This window comes from Hyla sarda, chromosome 4 (assembly GCF_029499605.1).
Source record: "Hyla sarda isolate aHylSar1 chromosome 4, aHylSar1.hap1, whole genome shotgun sequence".
NCBI classification, from domain to species: domain Eukaryota; kingdom Metazoa; phylum Chordata; class Amphibia; order Anura; family Hylidae; genus Hyla; species Hyla sarda.
In genome coordinates, this window is record NC_079192.1 from 249,279,262 (window position 1) to 249,293,991 (window position 14,730).

At 42.3% G+C, this 14,730-nt stretch overlaps 1 protein-coding gene across 7 annotated transcripts in view; it reads right to left on the reverse strand.

The window, feature by feature from the left end:
• LOC130369116 (uncharacterized) overlaps positions 1 to 14,730 on the reverse strand; it is a 163,976-nt gene that overhangs the window by 111,136 nt on the left and 38,110 nt on the right. For 6 of the 7 annotated variants that reach the window (XM_056573892.1, XM_056573893.1, XM_056573898.1 and 3 more), the window contains exons 2-3: positions 2,865 to 2,968; positions 78 to 167 (exon numbers count right to left, since the gene is read on the reverse strand). In XM_056573892.1, the coding sequence (XP_056429867.1) occupies positions 78 to 167; positions 2,865 to 2,968 (194 nt within the window). The remainder of the gene's footprint in view (positions 1 to 77; positions 168 to 2,864; positions 2,969 to 14,730) is intronic. The other variant, XM_056573897.1, reaches the window with a different exon arrangement.

Consider the following 14,730-nt stretch of genomic DNA (forward strand, 5'->3'; position numbering starts at 1 on the left):
AAAAGCAAGAGCAGTAATTAGACCTTCCCCATCTGACTGGAAAAAAAAAATCATTAAAAAGTTCTACTTATAATTACCAGTTGCTTAAATGATGGATCCATTTCCCCCTTTTCAGAGATTTTAATTGTGTTTAGAATTCTGAGCAGCTTCTTATAGTGTTCTATTGCCTAAATGAATATATAAAACATATACATGACACAGCCTTGTTAATGATTACAATGCAAATTGCACTTATATATACACAATTTAGTCAGTACTGAATGGTGTCTGAATTACTTTGACAAGGATAAAATTGCGATGTCTAGACAGTATCTCCATAAAAGTAGGTCTTGTGGAATGTTCCCTGTGTGCAATTGTTAGTACAGTGACCCCTCGACCTACGATGGCCCTGACATATGATGAAATCGACATACGATGGCCTCTCAGAGGCCATCGCATGTCGATGTCAGCATCGACATACGATGCTTTTTTATGTCGGGGCCATCGCATTAAGTGCTATCCGGCAGCGCCAAATGCTTAAGCTGCTGCCGGATAGCAGCTTAATGTTCCCCGTGTGGTGCGGTAAGTATTACTTACCCCTCCACGATACTCCGGGGTGCCCTCCGGGTCCAGCGCTGGTCTTCCGGTGTCTTCTCGGCCCTCTCCGATGATGTCAATACGCTGCTGCGCACGCCATCCAATAGGAATGGCGTACGCAGAGGCGTAATGACGTCGCTACGCAGGCCCAGTAAGGCCTTGCGGAAGACAGAAGAGGACCGGAGAAGACAGAAGAGGACCGGAGAAGACAGCGGAGGACCGGAGAAGACAGCGGAGAGCCCAGCGGAGGCCCGGGATCACCATCGGGAGCGGCGGGGACACCATCTCGAGCGGCGGGGACAGGTGAGTACAGCTTCCTATACTTTACATTGCACGAATCCCTCAACATACGATGGATTCGACAAACGATGGCTCGTTTGGAATGAATTACCATCGTATGTTGAGGGACCACTGTACTTACTAAAAGTGGTCCAAGGAAGGACAACTAGATACAGGGTAACTGGCAACCAAGACTTATTGATGCATGTGAGGAGCCAAAGCTAGCGCTTCTGGTCCAATTACGCAGAAGACCTACTGTAAAAGAAATGCTGAAAAAGTAATCATTTACTATGATAGAAAGTTGTCAGAATATACAGTGCATCAATGCTGACCGAATGGTCAGAGAACCCTGGGAGCACAGGGTAAGTTAAAGGGGTACTCCGGTGGAAAACCTTGAAATCAACTGGTGCCAGAAAGTTAAACAGATTTGTAAATGACTTCTATTAAAAAATCTTAATCCTTCCAGTACTAATTAGCTGCTGAATACTACAGAGGAAATTATTTTCTTTTTGGAACACAGCTCTCTGCTGACATCACAAGCACAGTGCTCTCTGCTGACATCTCTGTCCATTTTAGGAAGTGTCCAGAGTAGCATATGTGTGCTATGGGGATTTTCTCCTACTCTGGACAGTTCTTAAAATGGACAGAGATGTCAGCAGAGAGCACTGCGCTCGTGATGTCAGCAGAGAGCTCTGTGTTCCAAAAAGAAAAGAATTTCCTCTGCAGTATTCAGCAGCTAAGTACTAGAAGGATTAAGATTTTTTTTATAGAAGTAATTTACAAGCTGTTTAACTTTCTGGCACCAGTGGATTTGAAAAAAAAATAAAAGTTTTCCACCGGAGTACCCCTGTTAGATCTTTTCACTTTTTATACATTTTGTTATATTGCTGCCTTGTTCTAAAATAAACAAAAAAAATCAAGTGTTCCCCCATCATTCTACACTCAATATCCCATAATGGAAAGCCAAATGTTAGAAATCTTTTATGATTTAATGAAAAAGGAAAAACTAAAATGTTACAATGATAAGTATTCAGACCCTATACTCAGTACTTAATTGAAATACCTTCGGCTGGCAATTACAGCCTCTAATCTTCTTGGGGATGATACTACAAGGTTTGAACCAAATAAGTGAGTGATCCAGCTCACCTTCCTGATGTACGGTGCTCGGACCAGTGCCCAGCAAGGCATCCAAAATTGAAGAAAGAAAGTACGGAGGATCCAGCACTTCACTGCAAGCAGTTTTATTGAAGATATATCACACCATAAAAACAACAGTCAGTCAGACATATTTCGAGTGCAAGCGCTCTTCCTGGTCACCGAAGAAGAGCGCTTGTGCTCAAAATATGTCTGACTGACTGTCGTTTTTATGGTGTGATGTATCTTCAATAAAGCTGCTTGCAACGAAGTGCTGGACCCTCCGTACTTTCTTTCTACAAGGTTTGTACACATGAATTTAAAGAGTTTCTGCTAATCTCTGCATTCTTGGATAGGGACCATCTGTGGAAGTCATTTTTGGGCTTATTCACAGTTGTTGGATTGGGTCAGGGCTCACATTTACAGAATTGTCCATAAGCAGCTCCTGGGTTGTCTTGACTATGCTCTTAGGGTCATTGTTTTGTTGGAAGGTGAACTTCCAACAAAACAAGTTTGACTTAATGGCCATTTAGATTGAGTTCAAGAACATTTAGGATCAGGTTTTCATTACAAATATCTCTGGACTTTACTCGATTTAGCTCTTCCTCAATCCTGAGTAGTTATACTGTCCAAGCCACTGAAAAACACCCCCACAGCATGATGCTGCCACCACCATGATTCACTGTAAGAATGACATTAAGCAGGTGATGAGCAGTCCCTGGTTTCCTATAGACATGCTTAAACTGTTAGTTATTGGGATAAGCTTGGAGATATGTCTTAACGTCATCAATGTATTGTCATAGATTTGAGGATATATACATTGTAATATTTATGACAGCTATAAATAAATAAAATGAATAAATTAATAAGGTTACCTTGTCCCATTGCTTTGCCCTCTCACTGGATATGGCGTTTCCCAGGCTTCTCTGTGCCACTTGTGTCAGACCACAGGATTGCCCTGTGGAGCTCATCTGTAGCCCTAGAAGAATACTAGATGATTACAAAAGTATAACAAAAATGTGCCTTCATGTGAAAAAAGATATAACATGGAGCATTCATATGAACAGATCATCCAGCCACGCGCCGGGACACTGTTAAGCTGTGCACTGAACTGTAAATAACAGATGCAAATAAAATACCACCGTCTCCATAGCAAGTCTAACTGCCCAGCACTCTATGCTAACTTACCATGCTCTCTCATGACTATGACCTATGGTAATAATTAATTGTAATGAGAAACGCAAGCAAATATGTTATGTTTGCCTTATGGTGTAGAGCACGACTAGACAAGCAAATCATTGCTTTGTAATGCTTGAAAAATACACTGGCCAGAGGCTTTATATTTGTTTTGTTATATAATATTAAAGCCAGTAGGTTTCTTGTCAAACAGGAGGGTCAAGTATGCATAAAAGCTACTAGGAGACAAGCAATTTAAAGGAGAAAATTATTATTATTCTTCCTAAGAGTGCAGAGAGTGCATTTATAGCATCTCATGTAATGTTTCTTATTTACACAGACCACTGGAGTTGTGTTCTGATAAACTTTCCAATTTACTATTTCTGGCATTGTTGGTAAAGTAGAATTTAATGCTAATACTGTGAAAAGCCATGTGCAATATGATGACAACCACATATTGGGCCTCATTTACTAAGAATGTCGGGTTGTTACTAGTGGGAAAAGTTGTTTCAGACTTGTAGGATTCCTCTCTATTTACTATTGGGAAAAGTCTGGAACATTTTCTGACCAGCTTTTTCTAGGTCGATATTTCCAGCCATTTACCCACAGGATTTTCTGTGAATTCGATAGTAAATCGGTCGGGTTGTGAAAACACACCCATTTTTGGCCGGTTACGCCCCTTTGCGACAGACCACACCCCCTTTTCAGCTTTTCACAGTGCAATGTCGGGTTTGTTGCATTTTCCAGGCGCACACTGACGCAGACTGGCGCAGACATGTCTCAGACACTCTGTGCCAAAATAACCAGACAGAAACTGGTCGGTTTCAGCTTAGTAAATGAGGCCCACTGTGTTTATTTTAGTTATAGTACTTCTTTTTAGGGTGGTTATATAATGTCAATGATATTTAAAACTAGGCATAATTTTTGCTACTCCAGAATAATGCCAAGCATTGTAACATATAGCAGTGATTTAATTATGAAGTCACAGCAAGCAGAAGCTACAAGAAAATGCTAAAGTTCTCTATTCTAGCTACTAAATATGTGCTATCAGCAGCATACTCTGTTCACCTGCGACCCACATAGCTACCCTCTCCGAATCTTAAAAAAATTATTATTGCTGGAAATCTGTAGCGTAGAATACATATTGGTATAATATGTATAATAGCTTACATCCACTTAAACTCTTTGTCAAGGAACTGTTGGCTTTGTCTACCCTGACTGTGGTGTTGGAAAGCCTGACATATTATGGGGCAATCACATGCAGCCTTTGGCTATGAAAATGCTACATACCATATTCACCCACGCCATCGGGAATCCCAAATTGACACAGTGGCATTTGTTGCTCTTTGCCACCAGCCACTTAGTAAATCTGAACTAACCTTGGCATGCAATATGCACAAGGCATAACACTTTGCATACTTTGTAAAAAAAAAAAAAAAAAATGATATATATATATATATATATATATATAGCAACTGAAGGTAGAAGCGGCACTCCAATCTTGATTGAATCAAACTGTGTTTTTATTCACACATCTGTGCAAAACAGATGCTGTTTTGCACAGATGTGTGAATAAAAACACAGTTTGATTCAATCAAGATTGGAGTGTCGCTTCTACCTTCAGTTGCTATTATTTGGGAATTGGTCTGTTCCCGGAGCTGAGCACCCAGCTGGATCTCGAATCCTCATCACGGTGCTCCTCTCCCTATACAGTTGGTATATATATATATATATATATATATATATATATATATATATATATAATGTTCTGACAGTTTTAAAGTCACATGGAGAAGCCTGTGGGAAAAAAATGCCAGAAACAACACTGTACATAGAGCATGCCATGTTTTAAAAGGAACACCACGAAACACACAATAAAACCAACAAGATAAACCATTGTTATATTGTTTGTACTGCATTTAAATAGTCACTGTTGTTTCAAACAACTTCACTCCATGTTACAGCCTTTGCAATTTTAAACATATTTGTAAATAACTTAATGGACAACAAATGACTCCTTAACCCCTCAACCTCTTAAGGACTCAGCGTTTTTCCGTTTTTGCATTTACATTTTTTCCTCATCACCTTCTAAATATCATAACGCTTTAAATTTTGCACCTAAAATTCCATACAATGGCTTTTTTTTTTTGCGCCAGCAATTCTACTTTGCAGTGACATTAGTCATTTTACCAAAAAATCCACGGCGAAACGGAAAAAAAATTCATTGTGCAACAAAATTGAAGAAAAAATTTCATTTTTCAACTTTTGGGGGCTTCCGTTTCTACGCAGTGCATTTTTTGGTAAAAATGACACCTTATCTTTATTCTGTAGGTCCATATGGTTAAAATGATATCCTACTTATATAGGTTTGATTTTGTCGTACTTCTGAAAAAAATCATAACTACATGCAGGAAAATGTATATGTTTAAAATTGTCATCTTCTGACCGCTATAACTTTTTCCGCGTATGGGCCAGTATGAGGGCAAATTTTGTGCGCCTTGTTCTGAAGTTTTTATTGGTACCATTTTTGTATTGATCAGACTTTTTGATCGCTTTTTATTCATTTTTTTATTTTTGACCAAAAATATGCTATGTTGGACTTTGGAAATTTTTGCGCATACGCAATTGACCGTGCGGTTTAATTAACGATATATTTTTATAGTTCGGACATTTACGCAAAAAATGTTGTGGGCAAAATTCTAAAATAGCACAGTGCACTTTTTCACCTTAAGAACTCAGCAGTTTTTTGCAATTCTGACCACTGTCAATTTAAACATTAATAACTCTGTGATGCTTTTACTTATCATTCTGATTCCGAGAATGTTTTTTCATGACATATTCTACTTTAACATAGTGGTAAATTTTTGTGGTAACTTGCATCCTTTCTTGGTGAAAAATCCCCAAATTTGATGATAAAATTGAAAATTTTGCATTTTTCTAACTTTGAAGCTCTCTGCTTGTAAGGAAAATGGATATTCAAAATAAAAAAAAATTTGGTTCACATATATAATATGTCCACTTTATGTTTGCATCATAAAATTGACGTGTTTTTACTTTTGGAATGCACCAGGGGGCTTCAAAGTTCAGCAGTAATTTTCCAATTCTTCACAAAATTTTCAAACTCGATATTTTTCAGGGACCAGTTCAGTTTTGAAGTGGATTTGAAGGGTCTTCATATTAGAAATACCCCACAAATGACCCCATTATAAAAAAAAACTACACCCCCCAAAGTATTCAAAACGACATTCAGTAAGTGCTTTAACCCTTTAGGTGTTTCACAGAAATAGCAGCAAAGTGAAGGAGAAAATTCAAAATCTTCATTTTTTACACCCGCCTGTTCTTGTAGACCCAATTTTTGCATGTTCTTGTAGACCCAATTTCTCTCGAGTAAGCACATACCTCATAAGTCTATGTAAAGTGTTCGGCGGGCGCAGTAGAGGGCTCAGAAGGGAAGAAGCGACAAGGTGATTTTGGAGAGAACATTTTTCTAAAATGGTTTTTGGGGGCATGTCCCCTTTAGGAAGCCCCTAGGGTGCCAAAACAGCAAAAAAAAAATAAAAATAAAACACATGGCATACCATTTTGGAAACTAGAACCCTTGAGGAACGTAACAAGGAATTAAGTGAGCCTTAATACCCCACAGGTGTTTCATGACTTTTGCAAATGTAAAAAAAAAAAATGTACCTAAAATGCTTGTTTTCCCAAAAATGTAACATTTTTAAAAAGGGTAATTGCAGAAAATACCCCCCCAAAATTTGAAGCCCAATTACTCCCGATTCAGAAAACACCCCATATGGGGGTGAAAAGTGCTCTGCTGGCGCACTACAGGTCTCAGAAGAGAAGGAGTCACATTTGGCTTTTTGGAAGAAAATTTTGCTCTGGGGCCATGCCGCATTTAGGAAGCCCCTATGGTGCCAGGACAGCAAAAAAAAAAAAAAAACACATGGCATACCATTTTGGAAACTAGACCCCTTGAAGAATGTAACAAGGGGTAAAGTGAACCTTAATACCCCACAGGGGTTTCACGACTTTTGCATATGTAAAAAAATAAAAATAAATGTACCTAAAATGATTGGTTTCCCAAAAAATTAACATTTTTACAAAGGGTTAAAGCAGAAAATACCCCCCAAAGTCCAATTTCTCCTGATTCAGAAAACACCCCATATGGGGGTAAAAAGTGCTCTGCTGGCGCACTACAGGTCTCAGAAGAGAAGGAGTAACATTTTGGCTGTTTGGAAGCAAATTTTGTTCTGGGGGCATGCCGCATTTAGGAAGCCCCTTTGGTGCCAGGACAGCAAAAAAAAAAAACCCCATATGGCATTACATTTTGGAATCTAGACCCCTCCGGGAACGTAACAGTGTTACAGTGAGTACTTACAGGTTTTTTGAACAGTGGGCCGTAAAAGTGAAACATTTGATATTTTTTCCACTATATTGATAGTGTTACCCCAAATGCTTCATTTTCACATTGGGTAATAGGGCAAAAGGCCCCCAAAATTTATAGAACAATTTTGTCTGAGAAAAATAATACCTCATATGTGGATGTAAATTGCTCTGTGGAAGCACTGCAATGCTCAGAATAGAAGGAGTGAAAATTTTGTTGAAATTGAAGTTAGGGGTCATGTGCATTTATAAAGCCCCCAACAGCAAAAAAAAAAAACACATGTGACACCATTTTAGAAACTAAACCCCTCAATGAACGTAACAAGGGGTACAGTGGGAAATAACACCTCACAGGTTTTTTGAAAAGTGGGCCATAAATTGAAAATTTTTAACATTTTCACAAGGGATAATATGAGAAAATTGGGTTACAAATTTCTGAGGGCTTTTTCCCCTGACTATAAAAATACATCCCCATATGGGGTAACGTGCTGGGTGGGCGCACAACAAGGCTCAGAAGTCATAGAGGTCACTTTGTATTTGTGGCCTATGGCATATCAGTAGCTGACGGTTACATACATTCTGAGGAAAATACAAAAAAGGAAACACCCACATGTGCCACCATTACAGAAAGTAACCACCCTGAGGAATGGGTATAGGGGTAAAGAGGACATTTTGAACGCACAGGTGTTTCCTAAATTTATTTTCCAGGAATGGATGAAGGGTAGCTTTTGAAAAATGCAATTTTCAACCTATGCTCTGCTTCATTTTTTCTGGGAACAACTAACATGTGACTCCGAATTGTCGCCTGGAAATACGACAGAGCTCAGCGAGAACTCTTCGCATTTGAGGCGGATGTTTGCTACGGACCTAAAAGTTACATACATTCAGAGGAAAATACAAGAAAGGAGCACCCACATGTGAACCTATTACAAACAGTACACCCCCTAGGGAAGGTGTATAGGGTGAAGTGGATATTTGGAACAGACGGGTGTTCCCTCCATTTATTTTCCAGGAATGGATGAAGTGCATATGGGGGGAAAGAAAATTGCAATTTTAGTACTGATATGCCAATTATTTTCCCAGAACGATGACCCAGAGTACAGCCAAAAGTAAAAATGATGCCCGCCCCAAACCCTATACTCTGAATCATCATTCTGGGAAGGGGATGTGTGGGGCCATCCCTATTCTGTTACCTCAAATGCGCAACCCGCTCAGGTGGAGAGAGAGCGTGGCGCATTTGAGGCAACTGCAAACCTCCAATGCTGTTGACTCTGTGTCCCATGACCCATTTTTTAGGGGGAAGAAAAAAAAAGATATTGGGAAAAAGCTTTTGGTTTTTTTTTCCGGGGGGGGGGGGGGGGGTTGGGGGGTGTTTTGGTTTAAAATTTGGAAGTCAATGTACCCTGGACTCAGTGGCGTTGCGACCCGGGTGCGGGGGGTGCGGCCCGCACCGGGTGACACCAACCTAATGGGGTGACACCAAGATGCTCCGCAGCACCCACACCCCCTCCCCAGCTACACTGACACCCCCCTATGTGACCAGCCTCCTATCCGTCAGCACACCCCCCCTGTGCTGTGTGTGCGGTGCGCCCGTCCGTTAGCAACCCCCCCCCCCCTTTCAGTGCGCCCTTCCGTCATTACGCCCCCCCCCCCTCACCTTCACCAGTACTGTGCCCGGCCTCCGCTCCCACGTCTGCGCCGGCCTGACGTCACACCGCATGGCCGCGTAGGGGGACGTCAGTTACGTCACTCGCATTGCACCCGGTGAGAAGGATCGCTGCGCTGGATGGGTGAGTGTGTGTGTGTCTGTCTCTATCTATGTTTGTGTGTGTGACTCTGTGTGTGTGTGTTTGTGTGTGACTGTGTGTGTTTGTGTGACTCTCTGAGTGTGTGTGTGACTCTGTATATTTGTGTGACTGTGTGTGACTGTGTGTTTGTGTGACTGTGTGTGTGTGTGTGACTCTGTGTGCGACTCTGTGTGTATATCTGTGAGTGTGTGTCTCTCTGACTGTGTGTGTTTGTGTGTGTGTGTGTCTCTCTGTGTTGTATGTGGTTTTTTTTTGTGTGTGTGCATGTGTGTGTGTGTGTGTGTGTGTGTGTGTGTGTGGGGAGACTTTGACGCATTGTGGGGAACCTGCAAGGGAACCTGCGGCCTATTGTGGGGAGTCTATGCTACCTAATGTGGGGAGTCTATGCTACCTAATGTGGGGAGTCTATGCTACCTAATGTGCGGAGTATATGCTACCTAATGTGCGGAGTCTATGATACCTAATGTGCGGAGTCTATGCTACCTAATGTGGGGAGTCTATGCTAGCTAATGTGGGGAATCTGTGCTACCGAATGTGGGGAAACTGCTACCTAATGTGGGGAGTCTATGCTACCTAATGTGCGGAGTATATGCTACCTAATGTGCGGAGTCTATGATACCTAATGTGCGGAGTCTATGCTACCTAATGTGGGGAGTCTATGCTAGCTAATGTGGGGAATCTGTGCTACCGAATGTGGGGAAACTGCTACCTAATGTGAGGAATCTGTGCTACCTAATATGGGGAAATTGCTACCTAATGTGGGGAAACTGGTACCAAATGGGGGGAATCTATGCTGCCTAATGTGGGGAAAAGATGCTACCTAATGTGGGGAAACTGCTACCTACCTAATGTGGGGGAACTGCTGCCTACCTAATGCTCCCCCCCCTGGCAGTAGCACCCTCATCATCCGCCAGCAACTACCCCCCCCCCCCCCCCCAGCAGCACCTCCATCAGCAGATCCTGATGGTGGATGATGGCGGTGCTCCTGCCAGGAGGATGATCCTGCCGATGGATGATGGGGATGATACTGCCAGGGGGGATGGCCAGTAGCACCCTCATCATTCTTCAGCAACACCCCCCCCAGTAGTAGCACCCCGATCATCCACTAGCAACACCACCAATACCCCCCTCCCGTGGTAATAGCATCAGCTAACGGATGTTGAGGGGTGTTACTGCGGTTGTTGTATTATATTCAGAGGGTGCACTGTATGGCAACGTTATATTCAGAGGGCGCAGTTTGTGGTAGTATTATATTCAGAGGGCACAATGGGTGGTAGTATTATATTCAGAGGGCGCAGTTTGTGGTAGTATTATTAGAGATGAGCGAACTTACAGTAAATTCGATTCGTCACGAACTTGTCGGCTCAGCAGTTGATGACTTATCCTGCGTAAATTAGTTCAGCCTTCCGGTGCTCCGGTGGGCTGGAAAAGGTGGGTACATTCATAGGAAAGATTCTCCTAGGACAATATCCACCTTTTCCAGCCCACGGGAGCACCTGAAAGCTGAACTAATTTATGCAGGAAAAGCCATCAACTGCCGAGCCGAGAAGTTTGTGACGAGTTGAATTTACTGTAGTTTGCTCATCTCTAAGTATTATATTCAGAGGGCGCAGTGGGTGGTAGTAATATATTCAGAGTGTACAGTATGTGTTGGTATTATATTCAGAGGGTACAGTATGTGATAGTATTATATTCAGGGGTACAGTATGTGGCAGATTTATATTCAGAGGGTACAGTATATGGTAGTATTATATTCAGAGGGTACAGTATGTGATAGTATTATATTCAGGGGTACAGTATGTGGCAGATTTATATTCAGAGGGTACAGTATATGGTAGTATTATATTCAGAGGGTACAGTATGTGATAGTATTATATTCAGGGGTACAGTATGTGGCAGATTTATATTCAGAGGGTACAGTATATGGTAGTATTATATTCAGAGGGTACAGTATGTGATAGTATTATATTCAGGGGTACAGTATGTGGCAGATTTATATTCAGAGGGTACAGTATATGGTAGTATTATATTCAGAGGGTACAGTATGTGATAGTATTATATTCAGGGGTACAGTATGTGGCAGATTTATATTCAGAGGGTACAGTATATGGTAGTATTATATTCAGAGGGTGCAGTATGTGATAGTATTATATTCAGGGGTACAGTATGTGGCAGATTTATATTCAGAGGGTACAGTATATGGTAGTATATTCAGAGGGTACAGTATGTGATAGTATTATATTCAGGGGTACAGTATGTGGCAGATTTATATTCAGAGGGTACAGTATGTGATGGTATTATATTCAGAATGTACAGTGTGTGGTATTATTATATTCAGTGGGTATGGTGTATGGAAGGTTTATAATCAAAGAGTATAGTGTATAGTAGTATTATATTTAGAGGATACAGTGTCTGGCAGGTTTATAATAATAATTGTTTTCATATAGAGGATGAGAATGCGCTGACATAGTGAGGAGACGTCTGGGCGTCACATTCTGCAGAGAGAAGTTTTAGCTGGACCAGGCGGTATGTACCATCTGAATTAGATAAGGAAAGACTATAGAGAAGACGTCACCTGTAGTCACTGATATCATTCTGTATTCTCCTCACTATAGAGAAAACGTCACCTGTAGTCACTGATATCATTGTGTATTCTCCTCACTATAGAGAAGACGTCACCTGTAGTCACTGATATCATTGTGTATTCTCCTCACTATAGAGAATACGTCCCCTGTAGTCAGATATCATTGTGTATTCTCCTCACTATAGAGAAGACGTCACCTGTAGTCACTGATATCATTGTACATTCTCCTCTCTATGTCCTATCAGAGCTGTAGTCGCTTGTCAGTTCTACAGTTATGGTCAGTGAAACTACAACTCCCAGCATAACCTCACCACTGCATAAAGGGGTACTCTACTGGAAAACATTTTTTTTAATCAACTGGTGCTACAAAGTTAAACAGATTTGTAAATTACTTCTATTTAAAAATCTTAATCCTTCCAGTACTTATTAGCTGCTGTATAAGCGATTCACGGGAAGTTATTTTCTTTTTTAATTTCTTTTCTGTCTGACCACAGTGCTCTGTGCTAACACCTCTGTCCATGTGAAGAACTGTCCATAGTAGGAGCAAATCCCCATAGCAAACCTATCCTGCTCTGGACAGTTCCTGACATGGACAGAGGGGTCAGCAAATAGCACTGTGTCAGATTGGAAAGAACTACGCAACTTCCTGTGGAGCATACACCAGCTTATAAGTACTGTAAGTATTAAGATTTTAAATAGAAGTAATTTAAAAATATGTTTAACTTTCTGGCACCAGTTGATATAAAAGTAAATGTTTTCCAGTGGAGTACCCTTTTAAGTAATTCTGGGAGCTGTATATTTAAATGGTGAAAACTTCTTTAACACTTTCCCATTCTGTGGCAACTGGTATATCTGATTATTATACTGGAATTTCTCACAATGCGCTACAACAGTGGTGTCTGTCACAACAGGCTAAAAACTTACTGGGAGGAGGGGGGAGGTATGGGGGTGACACCATTTTTTACCGCACCGGGTGACACCAACCCTAGCAATGTCACTGCCTGGACTGATACATTGGAGCTGAATTCTGGGGAATGAAAATTAGGGCAAAGGATGGAAAATTTAGTACTCCATGGTAGTGTGATACTCCCTGAAGCAGGTCAAGTGATCGGGGCAAGTGTCACATTGGTACGTGGTGTCCCTCCGTCTCCCCTTCCTGTGACAAACTCTGCATTTCTTCTGGGTTCGTCCCGTCCTTCCAGTGTTGAGGATCACACCTGGAAAGTGTTGGCCGGGGACGATCCGGGGACCTGAAGTTCCAGAGGTGCTCTGACCCGCTCCTTGGCGGTCACCAAAGATGAAGGCCCTTAGAACTACCTCTTGAAACTCCAGGTATGTCCCTGTGTTGCCAGCGTACTTGTACAGTATAAAAGAGTTGTACATGGCAACCTGTACCATGTAGACCGCAACCTTTTTATACCATACACGTGTTTTCCGCATGGCATTATATGGTTTCAGGACTTGATCAGAAAGATCAACTCCCCCATATACCGATTGTAGTCCAGAATACAATCAGGCTTGAGGACCGGTCCCACGGTACCTTGCACAGGGACAGGGGTGCTGCCGTTCCCATGAATAGTGGTGAGCATAAGGACATCCCTCTTGTCCTTATACCGGACCAACAACAGGTTCTCATGGGAAAAGGCACGGGACTCACCAAGGGGGATAGGAGCATGTAGGGGATGGGGCAGAAGGCCTCTTTGATTCTTCCGGACTGTCCCACAAGCGACCGTGGATCTGGTGGCGAGGGATGTGAAGAGAGGGATACTAGTATAAAAGTTATCCATGTAAAGGTGGTAACCTTTATCTAGCAATGGGTGCAAAAGGCCCCAAACGATTTTCCCACTAACACCCAGAATGGGGGGACATTCTGGGGGTTCAAAACGGGAATCTCGTCCCTCATAAACTATAAACTTGCAAGTGTACCCGGAGGTACTCTCGCAAAGTTTATACATCTTCGCGCCATACCGCGCTCCCTTGGTAGGGATGTATTGCCGGAAGCTGAGTTTCCCCTGAAAGCTCATGAGAGACTCATCAATATCGACCTCCCGCCCCAGGACATAGGCCTCCCAAAATCTGGCCCCGAAGTGATTGATGACCGGCCTGATTTTATACAGGCGGTCATACACGGGATAAGTTCGGGGGGGACATGCAGCATTATCAGCATAATGTAAACATCTCCGAATGGCCTCAAACCGGGGACGTGCCATGGCCATACTGTAGAGGGTTGTCTGGTAAAGGACGTCCCCACTCCAATATTGCCTGACACTGGGTTTTTTAACTAGACCCATATGCAGCACGAGGCCCCAAAAGGTCCTCATTTCGCCTGCATCGACTGGAGTCCAGCTGCCGGGTCTAGCTAAAAATGAGCCCGGGTTAGCGGTGACGAACTGTTGGGCATGCAGATTCGTCTGTGTGACCATCAAATTAACAAAGTCGTCACTGAAAAAATGACCGAAAAACTCCATTTCAGTGAATCCGACAATGTTAATTTTGATTCCTGAGTCGCCAACAAACTCAGGAATCATGGCCTCGTGGTCCGCTGGCTGAGTCCAGACAAGTTCTCCGGTGCGATGTACCAGTGATCTTGGCTGGGGGGCTTCACTAGTATGAGCGCCAGGGGGACTCATACTAGCATGGGGCACAGGGTCAAGGACAGAGGAGGTTTGCGGCGCCACATGGCGGCGAGTTCGCCGCCTTGGTGGCTCATCATCAGAACTAGATGATGAGGAGGACGATGAAATAAGGAAGGTGGGGTCTTCATTGTCCTCTGAGCCGCTCTCGGTGTCG